Source organism: Somniosus microcephalus, chromosome 8, assembly GCF_052327205.1.
Source record: "Somniosus microcephalus isolate GS21.2 chromosome 8, FLI_Smic_1.0, whole genome shotgun sequence".
NCBI lineage: Eukaryota > Metazoa > Chordata > Chondrichthyes > Squaliformes > Somniosidae > Somniosus > Somniosus microcephalus.
This window is the reverse complement of record NC_140994.1, coordinates 45123631-45140082: the sequence shown is the minus strand read 5'-3', so window position 1 is coordinate 45140082 and position 16452 is coordinate 45123631. Positions and strand designations below refer to the sequence as shown.

Sequence of the window (16452 nt, the reverse complement as noted above, 5' to 3'; positions counted from 1 at the left end):
AGGAGCTGGATTAAGACTGTCCAAGCTTATTTCATGTAGGACCCTTATACCAGAAAGAGAGTAGAGAGGAGATTTGTGAGGGGTGATGATCATTATGAGGGAGTCACTCAACACTGGGGATCGACACAAAACTGCAGGCCCATTAGTCTTAATTCAATTCTGGGTAAATTAATGGAATCAATTATCAGAAGTAAAGTTCAGGATTATCTATACAATATAACAACAGAAAATGCTGGAAAAACTCAGGTCAGGCAACATCCGCGGAGAGAAATTTGAGTTGACGTTTCAGGTCGAACCCTTCTTGAAAACTGGAAAGAAAAGAAACTAGATCGAAGGCAGGGCTGCGATCGGACAAAAGAATAAAAGAAACAAAAGAAGTAAAAGAGATTAGAAGCTAGACGAGATGGTAATAGGCTGAGATTAGGTGTAAAGTGTAAAATTATCGATACAATAATCACTTAAAACAGCAGTCAACATGGATTCAGGAGGCGGGGGGGGGGGAGATCCTGCCCAACAAGCCTCTGTAAAAATATCCCTAAGTGGGCATAACAATGTCAGCTGAAATTTAATGCAGACAAATGTAAATTACTGCAGATTGGAAGAAAGGTGTTAAAATGGCTGATGAGAATATTCACAGAATCACAGAATCTACAGTGCAGATAGAGGCCATTTCGACCCATCGAGCCTGCACCGACACATATCCCACCCTATCCCCGTAACCCCACGTATTTAATCCCCTAACACTAAGGGTCAATTTATCATAGCCAAATCAACCTAACCTGCACATCTTTGGACTGTGGGAGGAAACCGGAGCACCCGGAGGAAACCCACACAGACACAGGGAGAATGTGCAAACTCCACACAGACAGTCGCCCGAGGCCAGATTTGAACCCGGGTCCCTGGCGCTGTGAGGCAACAGTGCTAACCACTATGCCACTGTGCCCCCCTATTGAAAGAGACTTAGCCGTCTCTGTAGACGCGACACTCAACAGGTCCAACTAATGCTGAAAAGCAATTAACAAAGTCAACAGACTGATATGTAGCCAAAACAGAAGACCATGCGCAGGATTTTCATTCAGGAGTCGGGTTGGAGGCGAGACTAAAACTTTCGGGGTTGTAGTCCCGCCTCCATCGAGATGCGGCCAATCCACGCGATTTTAACTTGATTGACCTTGTTAGGCCAATTAAGGGCCACCCGGCAACAGGTGATGTCACAGACTGAAATTTAATCTGTCAAGACGTTTTGACAGATGAAATATCAGCGTTTCACAGCTGTTTAAAGCTGTCAAACACTGACAGTCTTACTTCTAACATGAGTCCTTCTCCACAGACTCAGTTAGAAATCTCTCCTGCACAGAAAGCTGCAGGCTGTCACTTTTGACAGTTCACAGCCATTCTGCTTTCTGTGCCGGTGAGATGAGGGACTCCCCGAACCTAAAGGAAGGAAGGCTGAAAAGAAAAGGTAATTTACACTTCTTTAATCACTTTAGACACACCAAACACACTTACCTTTGCACTCATGCACCCATCACTCACCTGAACACTGACATCTCGACCCCTCCAAGCCCTTCAACCCGACGGCCCGACTCCTCCAACTTGGCGTAGTTTGGAGCCGTCGGGATTCCCACAGTTCAAGCTTAAAAATAGGGATTAGGCTAAAAACTGCCTGTTAATTACCTGCTAGCAGGCAGTTAATTGGCACTAATCCCTTCCCGCCTCGGGTGGGCGGGTTCCAGTGCGGGGCGGGTACCCACCTCCTTTGAAACTGGCATGGAGGCGGGTTGGGGGCGGGATGGGGTCGGGGCCCCCGATTTCGGGATTTTAACCCCCCACACGTCTCCAATCCCAACTCCACGGCATAATGAAAATCGAGCCCTATAAGTCAGAGGAAGTCATGATCAAACTACATACCGCTCTGGTCACACCATACCTTGAATAAACAAACGCCTCATGACTCTACGACTCACCCTGGCCCGGAACCAGTGCACTATGGTCATCAGTGTGTACGCCCCAACACTGGAAGCCACAGACGAGACCAAAGAGGAATTCTACTCCAGCCTCGAACAATCCCTGTCTCCTGTCCCAACGGGCAACAAGCTGATCCTCCTTGGCGACTTCAATGCCAGAGTTGGAAAGGACACAGAACTCTGTGGAGGTGTGATCGGCAGAGAGGGGGTAGGGAAAGCCAACTCCAACGGTACCCTCCTCCTGACGAAATGCTTAGAACATGGCCTTGTCATAACCAACACCTTGTTCCGTCAGAGAGACAAGTACAAGGCTTCATGGCAACACCCTCACTCCAAGCACTAGCATCTGCTGGACTACGTCATTGTCCGAGCGAGGGACCGCAAGGACATCCGCATCACCCGCGCCATGACAGGAGCGGTCGACTGCTGGACAGACCACCGCCTAATCCGCTCTGTCATCTCCATCAACGTAGTCCCAAAGCAACGGCGGCAACAGAAGCAATGCCGCAGGTAAATCAACTCTGAAGCACTCAAAGACCCTGCTAAGAAAGCCCTATTTAGCCTGCACCTCACAACCAACCTGACGACTCCAGTGATTCAGAGGCACACAGAGGGGTCGATTTTAATTTGGGTGCGGGAAATTGTCAGGTTCCCCGAATTTGGTGTTTCCCACACGAATCTAAATGGGTGTGTGAGATTGATGCAATTTTAACTCAATTGGCCAATTGATTTCCAACGTGTGGGAACCCTTTGCAAATGAGTATTTCCAGTCAGAAAGTTGCATAATATGACGTCATTATTGCTACTGCATTTAGGGTCTGCAACAAGCCTTGCTTCTTTTGCAGGCTGCCAATCTTTTGGCATTTGCTGATACACTGAGCTGGAAGCAGAATGGCAAGAGAAAGACCGAGGTCTGCACCCCGTTTTGACGAAGTTGCCCTGCAGGCTTTAGTGGAGGGAGCAAGAGCTCACAAGGAGGTGCTCTTCCCTTCATCAGGGAGGAAGATGCCTCCCCAGCAGACAAAGGCTGCGTGGCTGCAAGTGGCAGAGGAGGTCAACTCCTTATCGGCTACCCGCAGAACCTGGATACAGTGCAGGAAGAGATTTCATGACCTTCAGCACACTGGAATAGTGAGTATGAAGTTCCCATCACTGTCAATCTGATCTCCATTGCCTCTCCTCACCAGCACTCAGCTTTATCAATCTCTTCCTCCACATCCCACTTGACACTGACATCCATGCACCCTTAACCATTCCCTCTTTCTCTATGCTCACATTCACCTAACTATTCAACTATACAGCCCTCACACTCCCCGTCACTCTGATGCTATGAAAACAACTGACAACACACAGGGAGGGCCCTTGGTCTTGCCACCTCACTCCATCTTTGTCTCCTTCTAAGCATCTATGCTATGGATTCTCTACACTCACCTTCATTCTCACTCAAACTCCACTTGTCTCCCTCATTGCAGGAAAAGAGAGCTCACAATAAAAGAGAACGAGCGAGGACAGGAGAAGGGCCACCATCAGTAGCCCACCTCACCCCGGGAGGAGGCGGTCCTGGAGATCGTAGGACTGGAGGATGAGGCGCAAGTGGGGGACGGACAGATGGGTGCATCACAGCAAGCTGGTGACAGAATAGTTTTCCATCTCTCTCAGTGACATTGCATGAGTCGCTGATAATGATTCTGAAGCTATAACAGATGGACCTATGATCATCTGCAATATGCAATGTGCATGTAACCTTGACCTCACATCTCTAACTCTTTCCTTTACTCCCCCACAGGACCATCAAGAGCCCCCGTCCCCACTGTCCAGGAGGCAAAGCCTGAGCTCCCAGACTCCTCAGAGGAATCTGCAACCTCTGAGGGCGCAGCGTCAGCAGAATTCACCGCACCCAGCACCAGCGCAGACACTCACACCTCGGTGGGACCTTCGGGACATAGAATAGTGTCACCTGGTGTTTCACAGCTCACAAGTGAGCATCAGCAGATTGTGGAGACAGGGACAGCAGTGGAGAGTGCTAGTCGGAGGACGCAGGACTCTGCCAGCTCGGCACAGCTGCATGTCGACCCTCTGCCTCTGGGTCCATCCATAAGATCAATGGGGTTGGAACTCCATGCACAGATGCAGGAATCTCTGGCAGGTTTTGTCTCCAGGGTCAATGTGAGTGTGGAGCGAATGGAGGAGTCCTGCCACCTGCAAATGATGACTGATCAAATCTCCTTTTTAATGGTTGACCTGCAACTGATAGTCAGCAAGCCAATAGTGCTCACGCCAGGTTTCACAGGAGTGATCCCCACCAGGCGTGTTTTACGTGGGAAAAGGGTTAAACAGGCAAGGGCCTGTTAAAATGGGATTATAAAGGCCAATTAGTGCTGTTTAAGGGCACTAAAGACCAGTCCCGCCTGTTGCAGGCAGGACTGATTCGGGACCATCAGGCACGCCTGGGTTAAAATGGCTAGGTGTCGGGAACCAGGCGGGGGGGTCCCGACCCCCAGTTTTTGCGATTTTAACCCCCCACACGCCTCAAAGCCCGCCTCACGGTTGAGTTAAAATCGACTCGAGTGTCCACAAGCACCTGTGAAGAGATGCTCGGTCACTCGACCAGGAAACACCAAGACTGGTTCAACGAGAACGACCAGGAGATCCAGGAGCTAATAAGCCGCAAGCGCAAGGCATTCCTGATCTGGAAACAGCAACAGAACTCGAGAGCAAGAAAGCAGCTCTACAGACGCCTGAAGGCCGAGGTCCAACAAAAAACTCGCAACCTGAAGAACAGATGGTGGGTGGAGAAAGCACAGGAGATCCAGCAGCTAGCCGACAACCACGACGTGCATGGATTCTTCAGCACAGTCAAGGCCACCTATGGCCCAAGCACCCAAGGTCCTACCCCACTGCGGGCCAAGAACGGAGAAGTACTCATCAAGGACAGAGAGGCAGTCAGTGCCCGCTGGAAGGAGCACTTCGAAGATCTCCTTAACCGAGACTCTGTCTTCGACGCAAGTATCCTCAACTCCATCCCGCAGCATGCTACCCACCACCACCTCAGCACAACCCCAGCCAAATGAGGTTGAAAAGGCCAACCGACAACTGAAGAACAACAAGGCCTCAGGAGCAGATGGAATCCTCGCCAAGACGCTAAAACATGACAGAGAAGCACTATTGGCGCGAATACATGAACTAATTTCTCTTATTTGGAAGGAGAACATGCCAGGGAATCTCAGACGCCGTAATCGTGACCATCTTCAAGAAAGATGACAAGTCCGATTGTGGTAATTACAGAGGAGTCCCCCTGCTGTCTGCCACAGTTCAATTTCAATTCAATTCAATTTCAATTTCAATTACAATTTCATTTGTCACAAAACCAAATACAACAAGTGAAATCCAGTCAGTGAAATGCTTTTTTCTTAACGAGCCGAGCGCAGCAAAGGACACTTAGCTGCCTGGTATGCACGGAGCCCGCAAGGACGGCAGCCATCTTCATCGGCGCCATCACAATAGGGTCCGCTCTCGCCTCGCTCCGCCTTTCCCGCACTCCTGCCCGAACAGTTTCCCGTTTGTTCTGTAGATTAGCATCACTCCAGCGGGGAGTTTACTGAGGGTGAGATGGAGCATTGCAACCAGGAAGATCGAGAAGAACGTCGGTGCAATGACACAGCCTTGCTTGACCCCGGTCCGTACGTGAATTGGGTCTGTGGTGGATCCATTGGTCAGGCTCATGGCTTGCATGTCGTCGTCAACACTCCTGATGAAGTGAAAGTCATCACAAGAATCCTCCTCAATCGCCTTCTCCCAGTGGCTGAAGAGCTCCTCCCAGAGCCGCAATGCTGATTCTGCTCACTAAGGGGCACAATGGACATGATCTTCACCGGGATTATGGAGTGTCCTCCTCAAATTCGGCTGCCCTCAAAAGGTTTGTCACCGTCCTCCGCCAGCTTCACGATGACATGCAAGCCGTGAGCCTGACCAATGGATCCACCACAGACCCAATTCACATACGGACCGGGGTCAAGCAAGGCTGTGTCATCGCACCGACGTTCTTCTCGATCTTCCTGGTTGCAATGCTCCATCTCACCCTCAGTAAACTCCCCGCTGGAGTGGTGCTAATCTACAGAACAAACGGGAAACTGTTCAACCTCCGGCACCTCCAATCCAGATCCAAAGTCGTCCCATCCTCCGTCATCGAATTACAGTATGCAGACGATGCTTGCGTCTGCGCACACTCCAAGGGCAAACTCCAAACCATCGTCAACACCTTCACCGAAGCGTACGAGAGCATGGGCCTTAAACTAAACATCTGGAAGACAAAGGTCCTTTACCAACCTGCCCCCGCCACACAGTACTGCTCCCCGATTATCTAAATCCATGACGGGGCCTTGGACAACGTTGACCACTTTCCATACCTCGGGAGCCTACTGTCAACAAGGGCAAACGTAGATGACGAAGTCCAACACCGCCTTCAGTGTGCCAGTGCAGCCTTCGGTCACCTGAAGAAGAGTGTTTGTAGACCAGGACCTCAAACCCAGCACCAAGCTCATGGTCTACAGAGCAGTAGTGACACCCACCCTCCTGTATGCTTCAGAGACATGGACCATGTACAGCAGGCACCTCAAAGCACTGGAGAGGTACCACCAACACTGCCTCCGCAAGATCCTGCAAATCCATTGGCAGGATAGGTCCACCAACATCAGTGTTCTCGCTCAGGCCAACATCCCCAGCATCGAAGCTTTGACCATGCTCGAACAGCTCCGATGGACGGGCCACATCGTCCGCATGCCCAATACAAGACTCCCAAAACAAGCACTCTACTCGGAGCTCCGACACAGCAAGAGAGCCCCAAGTGGGCAGAGGAAACGCTTCAAGGACACCCTCAAAGCCTCCTTGAAAAAGTGTAACATCCCCACCGATACCTGGGAATCCCTGGCCCAAGACCGCATATCCAAGGCCAAGCGCAAACAGCGGAAGGAACGGACGTCAACCCAAGTACCCAACCACCCACCCCTTCAACCACCGTCTGCCCCACCTGTGACAGAGAATGTCGGTCCCGCATTGGACTCATCAGTCACGTGAGAACTCATGTTTAATGTGGAAGCAAGTCATCCTCGGTTCCGAGGGACTGCCTAAGAAGAAGAGAAGACCTTGAGTATTGTCTCCAGTTCTGGGCACTAAAACACAAAGGAGATATATATACACAGAAGGCAGGAGAGAGACAGAGAAAGAAAGGAAGAAAGAATGAGGAGAGAGTGAAAGAAAAAGAGAAGGAAACTAACATGCATTTTTATAGTGCCTTCACAAGCTCAGGACATCCCAAAGCACTTTACAGCAAATGAAGTACTTATGAAGTGTACTTACTGTTGTAATGTAGGAAACGTAGCAGCCAATTTACGTACAGCAAGGTTCCACAAACAGCAAAGTAATAATAACCAAATAATCTGTTTTAGTCATGTTGGTAGAAGGTTAAATATTGGCCAGGACATGGGAGATAACTCTCCTGATCTTTTTCGAATAGCACCATGGGATTTTTTACGTCCATCTGAGAGAACAATTTAACGTCTCATCAGAAAAACAGCACCTCCAACAGTGCAGCACTCCCTTAGTACTGCACTGAGCGGTCAGCCTGGATTATGTGTTCACGTCTTTGGACTGGGACTTGCGCTCACAACCATCTGACTCAGAGATGAGAGTGCTACTACTGAGGTAAAGCTGACACCAATGTTCCCTATAAGCTGTGCTTTGTTCTGCGTGGCCTGTTTAGTTTAAATTTCTGTGCATGTGCAGTATTTACAATGTAAAGCCGGTAGCGGCTTGCACGGGGCCTTTCAGATTACTGCGCGGCCGCATGCGCATGCACCTTCGTGGGAATATTGGCTGACACCTGAGAAGAGCCACAGCTGACACCTGAGAAAAATCACAAGGCCAATCCCTAGTGTTAGAGGTCAGAGTTTATGAGCAGATATGGAGAATTTGGGTTTTTCATTCTAGAAAACAGACACCCAAGAGGTGAATTTATAAAGGTACATACAAGATAGTAAAAGATACAGAAAAGATAAGTACATAAAATGATTTTAAATTGTGAAATTAGGACATAGGTTCTAGCAAAAGACAAATTCAAAACTATCAAGAAATTCTTCTTCATACAAAGAATGATCAATGGACTTCCAGATAGAGTATGAGAAGTTAAAACGCTGGAATCATTTACAAAACAATTGGATGCCTCAATCGGGGGACTTTAGGGTCTTTCGAGATAGATGAAAGAAGATGGACCAAATAACCTTCCTCATCTCTAACCCAAGCGCTTGATATGAAAGGCCTGTGTTTAATTTACTGATAAAAGTAGTAGTGTGTTTCCGGCAGGGTAGAAAGTGAGAGGGGTTGAAAAGAAACAGATTATAAAAACATACAATACAAATAGCATTCTGAAACAACAATTTCCAAATCAACAAAAATTGATTTATTTCATTTTACTTTTTTCTCATCAACCTCAAATACCAACAAGTTGCCATTATATAGCACCTTTAACATAGGAAAATGCCCAAGGCACTTCATAGGAACATAATAGGACAAAGAGCCAAAGAGGTATTAAGACAAGTGACTAAAAGCTTGGTCAAAGAGGTAAGTTTTAAGGACGGACTTAAAGGAGGAGAGACAGGGAGGTTTAGGGAGGGAAGTCCAGAGCTTAGGGCCTAGATGGCTAAAGGCATGCCCGCATATGGGGGAGTGGGCGAAGGGTGTGAGGGATGCACAAAAGGCAAGAGTTGAAGGATCGCAGAGTTGACGGAGGGTCGTAGGAGGTTACAGAGATGGGGGTGTGGGGGGCAAGACCACAGGAGCCAATGTAGGTCAGCAAGCACGGTGGTGATGGGCGAGCAGGAGTTTTGGATGAGCTCAAGTTTATGAAATGTGGAAGAGGGGAGGTCAGCCAGGGGAGCAGTGAAATAGTCAAGTCTAGAGGGTATATTTCTTCTTTGTGTCTTAAAGTTTCAAGTTTCAACTCAGTGAACCATCTGTCCTGCACATCAGGCGCAGCATTTTTACAAAAGTTTGCAATCAGGGAAGCTTCTCAATTTTTGATGTGACTTATACTTTGACATAAAAATGCATTGAAAGAAACAGATAATACAAACCAGGTCTGTGTGGGATTTTTTTAAACACAAAAAAAAAATTGGAATTAAAGTTGCGCCTGAAAATCTGAACACAATCACAGAATCACAGAATCTACAGTGCAGATAGAGGCCATTTCGGCCCATCGAGCCTGCACCGACACATATCCCACCCTATCCCCATAACCCCACGTATTTAATCCCCTAACACTAAGGGTCAATTTATCATAGCCAAATCAACCTAACCTGCACATCTTTGGACTGTGGGAGGAAACCAGAGCACCCGGAGGAAACCCACGCAGACACAGGGAGAATGTGCAAACTCCACACAGACAGTCGCCCAAGGCCAGATTTGAACCCGGGTCCCTGGCGCTGTGAGGCAACAGTGCTAACCACTATGCCACCGTGCCCCCCACACAATGTTGAAACTCCCGAACAAGCGCAATTGGAGGATGCACATTTGAAAGTCGGGGGTGCGGGCGGCCAGTTTTCTGGGCGGAGGTTCATTTGGACAGAAGGTTTTATGGACGGACATAAAAGATTGCAGAGACTTGGACATGTTTGAGTTACGCGTGTAACACACTTACACCCATAATTCTGCAATCTTTTAAGCCATGTAATCTGGGCGCAAATGCGGAGGCCTACGAGTTTCCTCGAATAAAATTAGGTAGCTTAAGAGACCTTCTGTTCAGAAAATGTAATTAATTAGTCAGCAACATCTTTAAATATATTTTGAAACATTTTGCTATGGGTTCATGAGTACATTAGCAAGAAAAGTCGCGACAACAAACTTAATACTTACTGATTGAAGAGTATTCTCGAACGAACAATGAATTTGAAGACATATTCTAAGGATTTCATTGCTTTGAAGAGTTGGTCTGTCACATTAGGCTTCTCTGAGTTGTCCACATAGTTTTTCAATACTGTGGTAAGTTTCCTGATTAAAAATGAAGACTGAATCAGTTCAAAGCATATCACTTCTACCTACTGTGCTGTTTTTAGAGAATTAAACCAAACATTTCACTATATATAAAATCTACAAGAAGCCTGACTGCAGACTCTTCCCACCAACCCTCTCCTCAAAACAAATTTTCTACTGCTGTTAGTCCCCTAGGATATGCAGCTCCTGTGTTAAATGGTGGCCCTCTCCCAGGCTCGTACCAAGAGATGTGCAAGTGAAGTCCATTGCAATTTTCTCCCCATCATTTCACAGCAGACTGGCAACTCCGTGCCCCTCTGCTTCAGGACATCTCTTTTGAGCAAAAGTATTGCCCACAATCGAAATAATCAAGTATGTTACAGCATTCAAATATTTTCTAGTGAATTTTTGCGAAGGATGTCACCATTGGAGAATGAAACATTTATGACTTTTTATATCCAGCTTCAGCAGCAAGCACTCAAGTCTGCTGCAGAGAACAGGTTCATTTACTTTGTCGAATCAATTTATCTCAACACTAATCTCAGAGTTCTGGTCTCAATATTATAGTAAGGATATAGAGGCACTGGAGTAGGCGTAAAAAAGATTTACTAGATACCAGAACTGAGAGGTTATACCGATCAGGAAAGATTGAACAAGCTGGGGAAGACAAAACTGAGCAGAGATCTGATAGACGTCTTTAAGATTATAAAAGGGTTTGATGGGGTAAATGTAGAGAAGATGTTTCCACTTGTGGCCGAGACCAAAACTAGGGGCCATAAATATAAGATAGTCACTAATAAATCCAATAGGGAATTAAAGAGAAACTTCTTTACCCAGAGAGTGGTTAGAATGTGGAACTTGCTACCACAAGGAGTAGTTGAGGCGACTATCTTAGATGCATTTAACGGAAGCTGGATAAGCATGAGGGAGAAAGGAATAGAAGGATATGTTGCTGGGGTTAGATGAAGACGGGTGGGAGGAGGCTCGTGTGGAGCATAAACACTGGCATGGACCTGATGTGCCAAATGGCCTGTTTCTTTGCTGTATATACTATGTAATAGCACATGTGCTGCAATGGTGTAGCATTTTAATTTCTCATACCAGGCATCCATTTTGACTCTTTAAGGAAGACAATTAATTTTAGACTAAACCTGGAAACTGCCTGAATTCATTTCACTTAGACTCCTCACACCTAGCAGAAGAGAGAAAATTTAATTCCATCTGTTTGAGCTATATTGCCTAGACCCCAGCAATAAAAGGATTATGGTCTTCAAAAATCTTTGAAAGTAGTTCAACTTTCATAAATACTCCATCACAGAATCCAACCGCTCTCTGCACAACCTCAACAGTATGGCCAAGATGACGAACTTGCCATATAAAGAATCAAATCCAAATCTACATTCTAGCAGTCTGTAACACTGTACATTGGAGTATTTACATACCAGACTGCTTTATTAATAATAAACTTTATATGATCCATCATAGCATTTTCTTTGTTAGGATTTGTAAGCAAGCTGGGCCTTTCCAACATGCCAAGAGTATTTTTTTAATTCGTTTTATGGGATTTGGGCGTCGCTGGCAAGGCCAGCATTTATTGCCCATCCCCTAATTGACCTTGAGGTGGTGGTGGTGAGCTGCCTTCTTGAACTGCTGCAGTCCGCGGGGTGAAGGTACTCCCACAGTGCTGTTAAAGGAGGGAGTTCCAGGATTTTGACCCAGCGACTATGAAGGCTCGGTGATATACTTCTAAGTCAGGATGGAGTGTGACTTGGAGGGGAACTTGGAGGTGGTGGTGTTCACGGGTGCCTACTCCCATTGTCCTTCTAGGTGAAAGAGATCGCGGGTTTGGGAGGTGCTGCCGAAGAAGTCTTGGCGAGTTGCTGCAGTGCATCTTGTAGATGGTACACACTGCAGCCACGGTACACCAGTGGTGGAGGGAGTGAATGTTTAAGGTGGTGGATGGGGTGCCAATCAAGCAGGATGCTTTTCCTCAATGGTGTCAAGCTTCTTGAGTGTTGTTGGAGCTGCACTCATCCAGGCAAGTAGAGAGTATTCCATCACACTCCTTATTTGTGCCTTGTAGATGGTGGAAAGGCTTTGGGGAGTGAGGAGGTGAGACACTTGCCGTAGAATACCTAGCCTCTGACCTGCTCTTGTTGACACAGTATGTGTGTGGCTGGTCCAGTTAAGTTCCTAGTCAATGGTGGCCCCCCCAGGATGTTGACGGTGGAGGATTCGGCAATGGTAATGCCGTTGAATGTCAAGGGGCGCTGGTTAGACTCTCGCTTGTTGGAGATAGTCATTGCCCGGCACGAATGTTACCTGCCACTTATCAGCCCAAGCCTGAATGTCGTCCAGGTCATGTTCAATGTGGGCATGGACTGCTTCATTATCTGAGGAGTTGTGAATGGCACTGAACACTGTGCAGTCATCAGCGAACATCCCCATTTCTGACCTCATGTTGGTGGGAAGGTCATTGATGAAGCAGCTGAAGATGGTTGGGCCTAGGATACTGCCCTGAGGAACTCCTGCAGCGATGTCCTGGGGCTGTGATGATTGACCTTCAACCACACAACCATCTTCCTTTGTGCTAGGTATAACTCCAGCCAGTGGAGAGTTTTCCCCCCCGATTCCCAATGACTTCAGTTTTACTAGGGCTCCTTGATGCCACACTCAGTCAAATGCTGCCTTTATGTGTAGGGCAGTCACTCTTACCTCACCTCTTCTATTATTGTCATAGAAGAAAGAAAGCTATGTTCAGTAAGGCTAGTCCTCTTAAGAGCCATGACATCAAGTCTGTGAATCAAAAATACAATTTTTATTTTGGTCAACAAGGTGTCTGACACACATGGAAACCTATCTCAATGTTTAAGAGTCTCCAGATCAAGCTACTGTGAAATCTAGTAGGATATATGTCCAAGTTAAAATGGCATGTGACTTGGAGAGAAACCTGAAAGTAATGGCGATCCCACAACATTGCTGCTGTTGTCCTCATGGATGGCAGAGGTCATGAGGTAGAAGGTGCAGAATGAAAGTGCAGGGAGCTAAATGTGTGCGACAGAATTTCCAGGGAAGTAGTAGCTCTTAAAAGAATGCTACTTGCACTTAAAAGGGAGCTGTATTGACTATCTGCCAAATTCAGAATCTTCTTGAACAATGGCGGGCAGAAAACAGAGAAGCAGGCTAGCTCAATTTGAAGTGCTGCCATGTGGTGCGACTCCAGCCAAAAAGCTTCACTCCCTTGGGAGTGGAGGGGCATTGAGACATGCTTGGGTGGAGGGTGCAGGACAAGTGAAAAACTACAAGAACCTCTCCAAAGCTATATAAGACAAACTGCATCATATTTATCATGCCATCCTTTGTTAATTACTCTTCTTCCCCCAGTACATAAGCACACAATAATTTGCCAAGCAAACTCTATTTGAAGGGGTGTATTACTGAAACATTCGAACAGGTTTCTATTGATGTCCGGGAAGAACTGACCCAGAGGTCTCGCCAGCACTTCGCAGCAACTTACATCACTCAATCCAACAGTAGCAAGCACCAGTACAGATATATCAACTCCAGAGAGTTCAGTTAATGAGTTGCAGGATGGAGCACTAGATGAATTATAAAGCACAAATTAAGAGGAACAATTGGTGACTGCAGTGGGGATTAGCCAACAGAGTGCTCGAGAACTCCTTCAGCTGCAGAGGCCAGTAATGGGAACTTCATCAAGGCCATTGGATGATGATAGGAGTCCAGATGGCCACATGCTTGACATCTATAACACCCTGTACTTTGGGGAAACTTGCCAAACAGAAAATAAGCAATGTTGTCTTGTGAGGCTGGTAGCTTTCAATGGGGGGAGTGAAAGAAGTATTGTACTATGACAAACAAGACATCTGTCACCTCCGGTATGCATTTATGCACTGCAGATTGACTGGTTTGGCACATATACTCACAGGTAGCTTGAAATCATCTAGTTGCATTACAAAATCAAGGCTGTGGTCATCTTCACAACACAGAAAGAGCCATTCAGCTCAAGAATGCAACATATCCTTTATAATTACTTTCCTCGTGAATCACAGATGGTGAAGGCAGATCTCTTATGCAGCCAAGTTTCTGTTCCTTAGTCCATAGACTTAGTTGGTTGAGTAAAGGCAGGTAACTCCAAACCATTGTCAACACCTTCACCGAAGCGTATGAGAGCATGGGCCTTACATTAAACATCCGTAAGACAAAGGTCCTCTACCAACCTGCCCCCGCCACACAGTACTGCCCCCCGATTATCAAAATCCACGACAAGGCCTTGGACAACGTGGACCACTTTCCATACCTCGGGATCCTATTGTCAACAAGGGCAGACGTTGACGACGAAGTCCAACATCGCCTTCAGTGTGCCAATGCAGCCTTCGGTCGCCTGAGGAAGAGAGTGTTTGAAGACCAGGACCTCAAACCCGGCACTAAGCTCGTGGTCTACAGAGCAGCAGTGATATCCGCCCTGCTGTATGCCTCAGAGACATGGACCATGTACAGTAGGCACCTCAAAGCACTGGCGAGGTACCACCAACGCTGCCTCCACAAGATCCTGCAAATCCATTGGCAGGATAGGCGCACCAACGTCAGTGTTCTTGCTCAGGCTAACATCCCCAGCATCGAAGCTTTGACCACGCTCAATCAGCTCCGATGGACGGGTCACATTGTCCACATGCCCGATACGAGACTCCCAAAACAAGCTCTATACTCGGAACTCCGATACGGCAAGAGAGCCCCAGGTGGGCAGAGGAAACGCTTCAAGGACACCCTCAAAGCCTCCTTGAAACAGTGTAACATCCCCACCGACACCTGGGAATCCCTGGCCCAAGACCGCACAAAGTGGAGGAGAAGCATCCGGGAAGGCACCGAACACCGAGTCTCTTCGCTGGGAGCAAGCGGAAGCCAAGCACAGGCAACGCAAGGAGCGCACGTCAACCCAAGCACCCCACCCACCCACCCCTTCAACCACCATCTGCCCCACCTGTGACAAGAGACTGTCGGTCCCGCATTGGACTCATCAGTCACCTGAGAACTCATTTTTAATGTGGAAGCAAGTCATCCTCAGTTCCAAGGGACTGCCCAAGAAGAAAAGAGAAATCTACCTCATGTATAAATGGATCTGCCTCTTCTAATTCCTCTAAAACAAGTAGATTATTAAGAAGAATCCATAGGGGAATTCCCAGCTCCAGAATTTGGTTGCTGCAACTGAAATTGCAGCGCACAAAAAGCCATAAATGGAAAATACTGAGGCCAAAATTTAATAGAAATAAAAAAACTATGGCAGAATTCAAGCTAACAACAAATGTAAGGGGGGGAAAATGAAAATAAATTCAAAAATCAAAACAATAATTAAAACATTGTTAATCTTATTTATGAGTACAGGAAACTTTGTGCTATCCGGCACCCACGGGACCGAGCTGCTGCCGTTGCCTCAAAACTTCCGGATAGACCAGCATCAATGTTATCAGATACGGAGCTTTTCATCTCCGTATCTGACAACAAAGACTGTTGCTTAGCAACAGCTTGTCAACACTCGGTCCGTACCTTGGAAGCGTCTCTGAAGCTGTTGCTAAGCTACAAAGACGCTTTCCAGAGCCTGGCTGTTAAAAAAAAAGCTAGGGGAAGAAAAAAAAACTAACAAAAACGGCTGCTGATTTCTGCTGTTAGCTCAAAGTTGCCGGACATTCAACCTCCGGATAGCACAAAGTTTCCTGTACAAGCTTTACAATAGCAGAACATGCCTCACCAGAAGCACCAGTATTAAGTCTGCACTGAAAGCATTATGTGGATTCCCAGCAAGAAAACTGGCAATAAGTACCACCAGGTAATTTACTTATCATTTGGGCATTTTTGTATGAGAGGCTTCAACACTAACAATTTTCCAATGCTGGGAAATCAAAGATGGAAGGACTACTCATCCAATTTTCAGACCCCATTAGTGTGGTCCTCACCAACACAGCCGGCTACAACAACTGGAAGATCTGGCAGGAATTGAGCTGGGGAATTCCGGTCAGGAATTCAGTGACCAGTGACCAGCAGGATAGCTTCAAGTGAATCAACAAACCCTTTTGTTGAGCATGAAACAAAGTAAGAAGACAAGCACGTACTGTGGATACCTGTCACTGGAGAAAGATGCATAACATTTTATACAAATCTTGAAGCCATACGCTAACTAAAGACAGAAATGAGCCAACTAATCAGAATGTACTAACTTAATGCAGATTTTAAAGAACAGATCTCTTGAAACACTCACGTGTAAGCCAAGGTTGCGCTAAAGTGCTTTTTGATATAGGTTTCAAGAACAGGGTTGAAATGCTGGAATTTTCTATCAGCAATCAGTCCAATAATAAATACCTGTGTTTTGGAAAAAAATTGGGTTGAAACAAATAGCATTCACTCATTGAGACCAAAGCTTGAACAAGTCTGTATCTAGTTCTTCAACATG

General features: G+C 46.8%; 1 protein-coding gene across 5 annotated transcripts in view; it reads right to left on the bottom strand.

Annotated features, from left to right (window-relative positions):
* Positions 1-16452, bottom strand: part of dock1 (dedicator of cytokinesis 1) — a 712419-nt gene that overhangs the window by 498388 nt on the left and 197579 nt on the right. For all 5 annotated transcript variants that reach the window (XM_085994680.1, XM_085994678.1, XM_085994676.1 and 2 more), the window contains 2 exons: positions 16261-16361; positions 9873-10007 (listed from right to left, as the gene is read on the bottom strand). In XM_085994680.1, the coding sequence (XP_085850806.1) occupies positions 9873-10007; positions 16261-16361 (236 nt within the window). The remainder of the gene's footprint in view (positions 1-9872; positions 10008-16260; positions 16362-16452) is intronic.